The sequence below is a fragment of the Amblyomma mixtum genome, chromosome 1 (assembly GCF_055824585.1).
Source record: "Amblyomma mixtum isolate Tamu chromosome 1, ASM5582458v1, whole genome shotgun sequence".
Lineage (NCBI taxonomy): Eukaryota > Metazoa > Arthropoda > Arachnida > Ixodida > Ixodidae > Amblyomma > Amblyomma mixtum.
Genome location: NC_143012.1, coordinates 166,185,893 through 166,198,449, shown reverse-complemented (window position 1 = coordinate 166,198,449; position 12,557 = coordinate 166,185,893). Strand labels below are relative to the sequence as shown.

Here is a 12,557-nt window from a genome sequence, read left to right as displayed (position 1 = left end):
GGCCCACCTCTGGCTGCAGGCCACATACCAGGTCCAACAAGCCACATCACCTACCTGCGGGGGCGTCCCGTACGCAATGGCATTGTCGACCTTTTCCGGAGAACCCGTCTCCAGAGGCTGACATACCTGCGCCCGGTTCGTCGTCAGTTGCAGCGGCAGCTCCAGCGTCGCCAGCAGTGAGCTGAATGCCTCCTCACAGGGTAGCTGGCCAAGGTATTCGTGCAACACACTAGCCACTGCTACTGCTCGCAGCATTATCTCGTGTCAGTGTACAGTGTACATTTGTGTGTGAGGGAACTGTGTGATGTGGGTGTGCCCACAGCCACAGCTAGCCAAGTGGCTAGCGCGTGGCGTGCGGTGTTCTTTGACATTATTGTAAAGAGTTTTAAGGTCACCGGGGATTTCCAGTGCCATGGACGGCACTGAGGACGATTGGACACATAAACGTGCGGATGACCCGAGCAGTGGCGACAAGCCGAGCCCGAGCAGCGATACCGATGAAGACATCAAGCGAGGATGTCCGCAGCTAGACGCCAGACATCCCATCATTAGGTATATATGGCATGATTAAACAGGTTTTTCCATATGTGGATCAAAAACTGAACAGAAATTTCACACTTCCGTGGAAGTGTGAAATTTTTATTTCCTCGCCATACTTCCCAGTGACAAGGAAATGAAAAGAGGTGAAATTGCATCTTTTAGTGCCGATGGCATTTCGTGTGTAAAATGGATGGACAACTGGGCCGTTATTTTCCTCTTCAACTTCATCTTCCCAGTCCGAACCTTTCTTCTAAAGCGCAATGCACTGGGAAAAAAATTTAAAAATTGATGTGCGTCGTCTTTTGGTTGTAGATGAATACAACAAATCCAAGGGCGGAGTAGCCCTGATGGAGCAGAAGGTGACATATGAAGTGGACAGGCGAGGAAAGATCAAATTTTATCTCCGGGTATTTTTTGATCTTCTCGACAATGGAATGAACAATGCCCACATTTGCTACATGAGGCTTCAACTGATATGCCTGCTATGACCTCGCTTGAGTTTCGGCAGGCTTTAGCGCGTTCGCTTCTCCGCACTTCTTCTAGTCGGCAACAAGGCATTACAGGACTTGTGCAGACGCACAGGCGCATCACGACTTTCACACAGCCCGTAGCATCGGTACACCAAATGGCCAAAAATGACTTATGCAAGCGCTGCACAAATTGCGCAAAGTCGAAGATTGAAAAAAGCACGTTCAACTACTGCACAGTTTGTAAAGTTCACTTGTGCCTTACAGTGGCAAGGAACTGTTTTCTAGATTTTCACAGCGCAAAGTGAAGGCCATAGCTGGAGAAAGTTGGCTCCCTTAAGGTACAAAGGGACACATGTGCAAGTCATAATTTTTTCTGTTTATAACCAACTAAATTATTCATGTTTTTGGGTTGTGTTGTGTTGGGTTTATTGGCGCATAAGCAGCTAAGGCTATCATGCGCCAAGAACAAGGTATGAAAAAAATATGCTTGAGCAGAGTTTGAAAACAAAGTGGATAAAAACGGTGGTGTAAAGGGCCTAAAAGTTATTTTTACTAACTAGCTGATGAAAGACAAGAATTTTAAAAATGTCTGAGAGCAGAAACTTTTAAAGGTTGGGTCGCCTCTGCAGACATCCTTGGCTCGGCAAGGATTTCGAGGCTCCCAACAGCTCAGATAAAGACCTCAGCCTCCCTCTCATGATTGAGAAAGTGGCTGAGGTGTATAACTGTATGTAGTGAAGCACAGGGTGAGTAAATTAGAGTTTGTGAAGAATACTGGCTTCCCTTAAAAAGCTAAAAACACAGGGTATACTGACAAGTGCATCTTCGCCTAAAATCAATGCTGGATGAAAAGGAATGTGTTCTTTGTAAAAGGTAGTAAAATGTTTTTTCCTTAGTGATTCAAGTTCTGTACATGAGAATAATATGTGGTTTATTGTTAGATCATCTCCGCACTTTTCACAAAGAGGTTGGTCTTCTTTTGTAAGTAGGAAGTTGTGTGTGAGATGTGTGTGTCCAATACGGAGGCGGCATAAAATAACTTCGATGAAACGTTCTTGGTGGGAGCATGATTTCCATTCTTCTATAAATGGTTTTACTAAGTGGAGCTTATTATTACCTTCAATATTCCATTCAGACTGCCATTTATCTCTGAGCTTAAACTGTACTAACTTCATGCCATCTTTGTAGGGAATGTTCACTTTCTTTATTTCTTTGTTGCGAGCTTTTCCAGCACATTCATCTGCTTTCTCATTGCCAGCGATTCCAATGTGGCTGGGAACCCAGCAAAATTTTATGTCTTGTCCCTGTATTGTGGCGCTCGTTATGTTATGTATGATATCCCCGATTAGTGGCATCACTGCATTGCTATGGTGAAGTGAGGTTAGTATGCTCAGAGAATCAGTGTAAATGATACTGTTCTGAATGTTCTCATTTATTATTTTTTCTACAGCCAGTAAGACTGCGTAACACTCGGCGGTGAAAATGGATGCACACTCAGGTAGCCGTACTATTTTTTCCCAATTATTCTGAACTACAGCACTTCCCACGTAGTGCGCCGATTTTGATCCATCGGTATAAAATGCTTCGTATTCTCTGTATTTTTCCTTGAGTGCTAAATATTCTTGTAATATCTGTTCATGTGGTGTATGTTTTTTCCGAAATTGTGTTAATGTGAAGTCGCACACAGATGGTAGGCAGTACCAAGGCGGGAGTGGATCAGGTTTGCGGGCAATATTAGGTAATATGTTCATTATGTCTAGTTCTTGGCATTTCTCTTCAAAGCGGAGAAGGAGTGGTCTGATTGCTAGAGGTTTGTTGGTAAATAGTGTTCGAGATGGGCACTTTGTAACGAGTGGGTAACAGATGTGTTTAGGCTGGGAACGGATCTTTAAAATGTATGAGAATGTGAGCGTTGTTCTTCTGTCTGCAAGTGGTGGTTCATTGGTTTCTACGTACAGGCTTTTTATTGGTGATGTCCTGTAAGCACCAGTTGAAAGACGCAAACCCATATTGTGCACAGGGTCCAGTCGCTTCAAGTACGACGGCCTTGCTGATCCATACACTATGCAGCCATAATCTAAAACGGAACGTACTACAGAGCGATAAATCTGTATAAGGCATACCCGATCAGAACCCCAGTGTTTGCGTGAAAGGACTTTAAGTATGTTCAGTGATAGCGACGCTTTCTTCTTTAGTGCGTTTATGTGAGGCAGGAAAGTAAGCTTTTTATCGAAGGTGATGCCTAGAAATTTGTGTTCCTTTTTTAAAGGCAGTGTGGTTTGGTTTAGGTGTAATGTGGGATCTGTGTGCAAGCCTCGTTTGAGTGAAAAAAGTAAGGCTACTGTTTTCTGTGGTGAGAACTGGAAACCATTCTTGTCTGCCCATGTTGCCAGTTTGTTGATTGTAAGTTGTACTTGTCTTTCACATGTAGATATATTGGAAGATGTGCACGCTATCTGAAGATCGTCGACATAGACTGAATATGTTATGGACCTTGGTATAATTTTGTTAAGAGAATTCATTTTTACAATAAAAAGAGTTGTGCTTAAAATACACCCTTGAGGCACTCCATTTTCCTGAATAAAATCCCTTGAAAGGGTTGAGCCTAGACGAACATTAAATGAACGGTTAGTCAAAAAGTCTTTAATTGAGTTCAGCATTCTGCCACGGATGCCAAGCTCAGCTAAGTCCTGGAGGATCCCGAACCTCCAGGTAGTATCATATGCTTTTTCTAAATCAAAAAAGACGCTAAGACAGTGTTGCTTGTGTATAAAAGCTTCTCTGACAGTATTTTCAAGGCGGACTAGGTGGTCTGTAGTGCAGCATCCCTTTTTAAATCCACACTGATGGATATCAAGAAGTTCACCAGATTGAAGAACAAAGGTTAGTCTTATATTTAGGACACTTTCGAAGGATTTGGCAAGGCAACTAGTCAGGGCTATGGGTCTATAACTGCTAGGAGAAGTTGGGGGTTTACTAGGCTTAAGAAGCGGTACAATAATAGCTTTCTTCCAGGCTTCCGGTATTTTCCCAGACATGAATATTGTGTTAAAGAATCTTAAAAGTGCGTCCACGGCTGGCTCGGAAAGATTCGCAAGCATTTCATAGTGTATTTCGTCGGGTCCTGGAGCAGTTTTTTTGCCGGCAGATAGTACTTTATTGATTTCTTGGAGGGTAATTAGACAATTGTATTTTTCATTTGTGCCTCCACTTGTTGGGAGCCTCTGTTTTTCAGCTGTGTTTTTGTATTTTAAAAAAGACTGTGTATAGTGAGATGAACTTGAAACTGCAGCGAAATGTTCCCCTAGTATGTCTGCCTGTTCCTCTATGCTTGTTTGTGTGCCGGGTGTTGTTAAAAAAGGAATTGTGAAGGGTGAAAAGTTTCCATTTAATTTGCGAACCTGCTCCCACATTTTTTTAGATGTCATCTGACTGTTAATGGATGAAACATAACTCTGCCATGATGCTTTCTCGGCACCCCGACGGACGTACCGAGCTTTGGCTCTTGCCTTCTTAAAATTAACGAGATTTTCATGTGTAGGATACCGGCGAAATTTACCCCAAGCTCTGTTTTGTAGTTTTTTTGCATCCTTGCACTCTTTTGTCCACCATATTTTATGATTTCGTTGCACCACTCCTGACGACTGTGGAATAGCTGTGAGTGCGGCAGTTATGATACAATTAGTGAACTTTTCATTTATCTGGTCGATGGAGAGATTATCTAAAAGGATATTTTCTAAATTTGCCTTTGCTCTAAAAAGTGACCAGTCGGCGAGGTGAAGCTTCCAGCGCCGTGGCCTTGTCGGGATTATTTCCGGTGGGGATGTTAAAGTGATTAGTATAGGGAGGTGGTCACTGCCATATGGGTTGTCAATGACATCCCATTTAAAATCATTAAAAACAGAAGGTGAGCTAAAAGACAAATCTAAAAAGGTCATTTTCCCCGAGGCAGGGGAGCAGTAGGTGGCTTTTCCTGTATTTAAAAGACATACATTGTTTGTGAGGATAAAATCTTCGATTATTTGACCCCTAGAGTCACAGTGCTCGCTTCCCCAAAAAGGGGAGTGAGCGTTAAAGTCCCCAACTACTAGATACGGTTCTGGAAGTTCATTGATAAGTTCTTGTAAATCGTGGACTGTTAATGTAGAATGTGGAGGAATATATACAGAACAGAGAGAAATTGTTTTATGGCTGACGACACTGACCGCAACGGCTTCAAGTTTTGTTTTGAGTTTTATTTCTCGAGCAGGAACGCCGCTTTGTACGATAATCGCGACGCCTCCAGAGAGTCTATTTGCCTGCTCACGATCGCGTCTAAAAGTTTTATAATGCTTCAGGATGTTCATATGTTGTGGACCTAGATTGGTTTCCTGGAGACATAAGGCTACGGGTGACATTGACCCTAAAATGTTTTTTATGTCGTCGTAATTTCTCAATATTCCTCTACAGTTCCACTGAACTAGAAAAGCCATGTTTATATTTTGGGGTAGGAGCAACGAGAGGATTACTTATGTTCTGGGGCCGTTATGGTAGCCCTGCCTTTTTTTCGCTCAAGAGAGCTGTTCCGCCGCTGTAGAGCAGGCGGGCTGGGAGTTTGGTCCATCACCTCGGAAGAGGTGCTGGACGACCGCGAAGAAGCCGCGGGTGTGTGGTTGTCAGGCCTCCCCCGACGGGGGGAAGTCCTGCGGGATGCTGACCTGTGGGCCGGCACTCCCTGGCTTGTAGTTGGCAGAGCAGCTTTCGCTGTCTCGGCCTGGGGCGTGGATGGCACTGCCACAGGCGCGGTGGAAGTGGCCGCGGCAGGTGCCGGAGCGCTGTGTGGTGCTACGCCCCCGCGCACCACATCAGCGAAGTTTGGTTTTGCTGAGAAGGAGAATGTATTTGTAACTGCAAAACGCCTTCTGGCTTCTTTAAATGAAATGTTTTCTTTTGTCTTTATGGTAATGATTTCTTTCTCTTTTTTCCAGGACGGACACGCCCTGGAGTACGCAGCATGGTCTCCTTCGCAATTTGCGCAGCGTAGTGCTGCGTCACATTCCTCAGACTGGTGGTCCTTTGATGCGCATTTCGCGCAGGTTTTGCGGCCGCGGCAGCTCTGCGAGCCATGGCCAAACTTCTGGCAATTGAAACAGCGACGGGGATTGGGTATGTAATGCCTTACGGTGATTTTCAGGTATCCAACATCGATCGTTTCGGGCAAACTGCTGGTGTTAAACGTGAGGACCATGTGTTTGGTGTCTATTTCTTTGTTGTCTTTGCGGATTTTGATTCTGTGCACTTCAATTACATTTTGATCGGAAAGTCCTTCAAGCATTTCGGTTTCTGTTAGATGGATGAAGTCAGCCTCTGAGATTACGCCTTTGACTGTGTTGAGGGATCGGTGGGGAGTTACGGAGACAGAGATGTCCCCTATGGAATCGATGTTTGAGAGTTTTGAGCATTGGATGCTCTCACGGAGTTCGAGAAGTAGGTCGCCACTGGACATTTTGGATACCTTGTAGCCAGGCCCTAAGGTATCTGTTAGACATTTGGTAACAAGAAATGGGGATATGATTCGGGCTTGCTTTTGTTCACAGTTACTGTGTATAACATGAAACTTAGTGAATGTCGGTTTCTTTTTCGAAAAAAAGTCTGCTGCTTCGTTCCGCACTCTTTTCAGAGAGCGATCAGGTTTTGAAAGGGGGGGAGCCATAAAAAATTGATGTTTTTCGGTCATGGTGCCAGCCACCCACCATGGAGTCCAACAAGGGGACGCGACAGGAACTTGAAAGAAAGTCCTGCCCACGCCAGCTGTACACCTTAACTATAACCTAATATGACTCAACACAGGGTAGTTGGTCACACACGGTTAACCCTCGCCGCCAGGAAAAAGAGGAAAAAACCAAGAAGGGAGGAGGATACAGGAAAGTTGCAAGAAAGAAGACAGGAAAGTGAAAGATGGAGGGGAGGACAGGAAAAGGCGACTGCCGATTTCCCCCGGTCGGGTCAGGCCGGAGGTGCCGTCTACAGGAAGCTGGGGCCAAAGTGGTGTGTTGCCTCCGCCGAGGGGCCTTAAGGGTCCAAACGCTCGGCATCGGCTCAACCACCAGGATCCCCTTTTCCCCGGACACGGCGATGCCACGCACGGCTAAGCGCGGATGCTCGGGTCCGTGGTGACGCATTGTTCACCATCATCCCCCTGAGGGGGATGTCCCTGCGGATGCTCGGGTTAACCCCGTGGTGTCGCCACTCACCAACGTCTGCATGCTGCAGACGCCTCCCTGCGGGGATATTCATGTTTTTGTTGCTGTTTTGGAAGAGATAATAAACGAAAAATATTGCTTAATCGATTTTCCCGTCCCTCGTTTCCTTCTGTACCTGAGAGGGTTAACAGAATTGTTTTTGTATGTGCTGAACTATGCAACCTGAGAGGTCGTCTGATCAAAAAGAAATGCAAAGAAAAAACGCTTAACTAAGGCAGATGCACTGCAGTTGTCTGACTTGATTTAAAAGCAAAACATGCAACACTGAGGTGTGTGAATACATGACCAAGCACATCATATGCAAGGTACCTTAAACTGTTTATTTGTTGACTGGCAATTCCCTACTGCCGTCACCATGTGCTGCATTACTGGTCAAGCTGCAATCACAGCCTAGGTAGCACTATTTTTGTGAAGAACCTTTCTAGGGCATTTACATGAATGTCCATAAATGCTTCTTCCTTCTGTACACCAATCGTCATCCCTCCCTTATCTACGTGCAAGTACAGGTAGCACATAGTGCTGCCCACCAGGTTCAAGTGCAGTTGTGCTTGAACCTGGTAGTAGTACTTGTGCGTAACCTTTAATGAGCCTGTGGCATCCAAGCAAAAGTCTGGCTTTGCTTGTCCTGCTTTCACCAAATCATTTGGATGCACATCACGGAGAGTGCACAGGCACTTGACCTCGAGCAGTGCTGGAGGATGGCAGTCAAAATGAAACGAACCATCTGGACTGAAGCCAAGATACAGATATTTCGGCACTATCATCAAGCTGCAGTCATCTAGCCTGCCATTCATGTGCTGTGCTTTAAAGGTAGCAAGTGGGAGCCTTTGCGAGCTCTTCAAACTCAATGCCATAACGGATGGCCGGACTGAAAATTGTTGCAGAATTGAATATTTTATCTAGTAGTGACGAGCAATTAAGCTGCTTTGAGCGCCACATGTCCTTGAATATGGAAGCAGTTATTCTGCCTTTATGGTGAAGAAACCAGGCAGTGCATCTTCTTAGTTTTTTGTAGCTGCTTCAATATTCAAGGTGGCCATGGTGATATTTAGCTTTGAAAGCACTTGCGGCTGATTTTCTTTCCCGGCTTTGATCACGTCTTCGAGGTTGGGGTGACAAAGAGGTCTTCCCAGGATTATTTCAAATTCTGAAACCTGGGGCCCCGGCAAATATTGTGCAATGCCCGCAGAGGCTGATGTTGGGGGAACCTAGAGACAAACAAATCATCTTGAATAAATATCAGTGTGAAAGGGAAGAAAGGAGTTTTAAACGTGCAAGAAATTACAGAAAGGAACACAAATATTGAGGTTACTTGTCAATCACTTGTTCAAAATAAAGAGCGTCTGTGTGGCTTTGCTAAGAAATAGCTAAACTAAACTCGCCTCAGAAGTGGCTGCTACATTTCTTGTTGCTACTGACCGCCTGTAGGATGTTTTGCAACTTTCCAGCAAGAAATGCTGAAAGTACCAGTCCCGGAAAGGAGACTTGTTTACATGCTCTAAGAGATCCTCTATGCTGCCAAAATGTTTTATCGTGTTGGTCTTGGCTTTTTTGTGCTGTCAGGATGCTCCCTGTCAGGCCTGCAGCGATCTCCACCTTCCATAGAAGTGCGCCCACATGGCTGCATACACGTGTCTTGCCTGCCATGCAGTTGCAACCAGCAGTCAGCACTTCACCAGTCTTTCTGATGCGGGCCCCAGCTTCTCATGGCGTCTTCTTAATGGCCTGAGAGGGCCGCACCTCTGTATTGAGACACACAATATCCTACCCCACCTTGTGGCACAGAACTTAACGTACCCAGCCACTCTGCACATAATCGTATAATACCCCTGTCACACAGGCACTTTCGATCCTCATTGAAACATCTGGCGCTACACGGGCATTTTCAATGCCCATCGAGAAGTTTCCCTCATGTGTGTTATGTTGAGCCAAATGTTCCTTCAACAGCCATAGCATGGAGATGTCCGGCAACGCTGTGCAGTCGGGGGCAGCGGCAGCCAAATCCATAGCCAGACCTGATAGGGGTTGGCACCAAAACCAAAAGGTTTGTTGTGACAGCTCTGTGGATTATTATGAGTTCAGAAAGCAAGCGCGAGATTGCTGACCTCGAAGTCGAGACTGAGGCGGCTAAAGCAAACACAGACAGTGCAAAAAGGCAGCTGCTTTTTGCGAACAAGTTGTGTATTGCGGCTGCGGTTGCGTGCAATGGTACAGTCCATTGGGAAAGGTGGATGTACAATTGCAATGAACGCTGGTTCGAGGACACTCTCCCCCATCTCAGTGATCAGTTCTTCAAACAGAGCTTTTGTGCGACACCTTCGACGTTCCGGTATATAGTCGAAGCTTGCCGGCCCCTGCTGCAGTGCGTCGACACGAATATGCAGTTCGCCGTCTCTGTCGAGAAGCGCGTTGCAGTGGCAATGTACAAGCTGAGCAATTTGGCAGAGGATCGGTCTGTGGCCAATCTTTTCGGCCTGGGGCGATCAACTGTCAACAGCATCTACCGGGAGTTTTGCGACACCGTAGTGTGCTTACTCGAGGACAAGTGGGTCAGCATGCCCTCTCCAGACGCAATGGGCGGCCACATAAGAGAGTTTAGTGCCGTTTGCGACTTCCCACAAGCGATGGGGGCACTCGACGGGTGGCATTTCCCCGTGTCGCCGCCGAAGGAAAGCACATCGGACTACTACAACTACGAAGGCTGGTGAGTTATCTCATACTTGCCTTATGTAGAGCTTACATGTTGCAGCCATAAGGGCAGCATTCAAACAATAAGAATTTGCTAATGCAAAAGTTTTCAGTTCACAACTCATTGTGCTTGTCCATGATTAATGAAGAATTCTTTTAATGGTGTTTTTTTTTCACAGGCATAGCATTGTGCTGCTCGCCTTGGTAGATCACCAGTACTGCTCTCGGTACGTGAACGTTAGCTCACCAGGGCGCTGCCACGATGCCTACATTTACCAACACTCCCGGCTGGCCGAGTTTATTGAAGGGCCAACATTTCATGCTCCAGCTATAGTCATCATTGGAACAGCTGTGCCTCCAATAATCCTCTGCGATCAAGTGTTTCACCTCACAGCCCACTTAATCAAACCCTTCAGCCACAGCGCCCACTTGGATGCCGACATGAAAAGATAAAACTACCACTTGTCGAAGGCTAGAAAACGCATTTGGCAGAATGAACGCAAGATTTAGGTTCTGCATGAAGAGGATGCAGTGCAGCCTAGATACAGCTCCACTGGTGATTCGCGCCTGCTGGAGGTGCTGATAGAGCTAAGTGCCTTAAAGAAAGTAATAGTTAGTTATATTGATTTTTATGGCGCAAAAGCAACTGAGGCTATGCTGCGCCAACCTCAAGGTTAGAGTTTTTGTTAATGGTGAAGCTTTTTAAAAATACTTAGAGTTTGTTTAAAACGTTGGCTTTCTTGAGAAACCTAAAAATACATGAAATGTCAACCAGTGCTCGATCACCTAAGAGTAGCATGGGGTGTAATGGGATGCTTTCCCTGTAAAATGTTGTGAAATATTTCTTTCTTAGTTCTTCTAATTTTATGCATGAAATTAAAATGTGGTTCACTGTGAGTTCAGCACCACACATTTCACAGAGAGGTTTGTTTTGTTTGGCTAGCAGAAATTTGTGCGTGAGGTGGGTGTGTCCAATGCGGAGCCGACATAAAATAACTTCGGTAAAACGTTCTTGATGCCTACATGATTGCCATTCCCCTAAAATGGGCTTAACAGAATGTAATTTGTTGTTTGCGTGCTCTTCCCATGCTGCCTGCCACTTATTTCTGAGTTTACTGTAGATAAACTTTAAACAATCCCTGTGCGGTATGCTCACTTGCTTTATTTGGCCATTCCGGGCTTGTGCAGCACATACATCTGCTTTCTCATTACCTACAATTCCAACATGGCTAGGAACCCAGCAGAATTTAATGTTGTGCTTTTGTTTTGTGATTTTAACTATGTTATGTATGATGTTTCCTATTATGGGTTCAGTAGCATTCCTGGAGTGCAGTGCTTTGAGCATACTGAGGGAATCGGTGTAAATGATGCTATTTTTGATATTCTCTCTTACTATTTTTTCCACAGCTACAAAGATGGCATAACACTCAGCAGTAAAAACCGATGCGCATTCTGGTAGTCGCATTATCTGTTTGTTTTTTCCTTGGATTACTGCACTTCCAACGTGATTTTCTGTTTTTGAGCCATCGGTATAAAATTCAATGTGTCATACTTTTCTTGTAGTGCAAAGAATTCCTGTAATATGTACTCATTTGGCGTTTGCTTTTTATCTAAATGTGTCATTGTGAGGTCACATACTGAAGGCAGGCTGTACCATGGTGGTAAATATTCATTCCTTTGTGCAATATTCGGTAGGGCATCTAGTACTGTTAGCTCTTCACATTTGTCTTCAAAGCGCAATAGTAATGGTCTGATAGAATGTGGTTTGTTGATGAATAATCTTTTAGATGGGCACTTGGTGACAACTGAATGGCAGAGATGTTTCGGAAGAGAACGGATTTTTAAGACATATGAGCATGTAAGGGCGATTCTTCGGTCCTCAAGAGCGGGCTCATTAGTTTCAACGTATAGGCTGGCTACTGGTGATGTTCTGTATGCTCCAGATGATAGGCGGAGACCAAGATTATGAATGGGGTCTAATCTTTTCAAGTAGGATGCTCTTGCCGAGCCATATACTATGCACCCGTAGTCCAGCTTGGAGCGCACCAGAGAGCGATATATTTGTAAAAGGCTTGCTCTATCGGACCCCCACCGCTTCCGTGAGAGCACTTTTAAGACATTGAGGGCTTGAGAAGCTTTCTTTTTAAGGTTGTTAATGTGTGGTAGAAATGTGAGTTTCTTGTCGAAAGTTAGGCCTAAAAATTTGTGTTCTTGTTTAATTGGTAGCGCAGTGTGATTCAAGTATAGACTGGGATCGACCTGTAGGCCTCGTCGCAATGAAAAAAGAACAGCTACTGTTTTTTGAGGAGAAAATTTAAACCCATTTATGTCTGCCCAAGCACCTAGTTTATTTAGTGTGATTTGTATTTGTCTCTCACAGGTTGATATGCTAGAGGACGTGCATGCTATTTGTAGGTCATCTACATAGACTGAATACATTATGGACTTGGGTATTACTTTAGCTAAGGAATTCATTTTTACTATGAAGAGTGTCGTGCTTAGAATGCACCCCTGGGGTACGCCGTTCTCTTGGGTGAAAGTCATGGAGAGAGTTGCTCCTAGGCGGACTCGGAATGTGCGGTTAGCCAGGAAGTCGTTCAAGCAGTTCAACATCCTG

At 45.0% G+C, this 12,557-nt stretch overlaps 2 protein-coding genes and 1 pseudogene across 9 annotated transcripts in view; 1 reads left to right on the top strand and 2 right to left on the bottom strand.

Annotated features, from left to right (window-relative positions):
* The window catches only part of LOC149369680 (uncharacterized), a 133,126-nt gene that overhangs the window by 25,737 nt on the left and 94,832 nt on the right, over positions 1–12,557 (bottom strand). The window lies entirely within an intron of this gene.
* On the bottom strand, positions 7,293–9,148 carry LOC149369687 (uncharacterized; annotated as a pseudogene).
* On the top strand, positions 9,325–9,960 carry LOC149369686 (uncharacterized). The gene has a single exon (XM_089567434.1). The coding sequence runs from the start codon at positions 9,325–9,327 to the stop codon at positions 9,958–9,960; it is 636 nt and encodes a 211-aa protein (XP_089423560.1).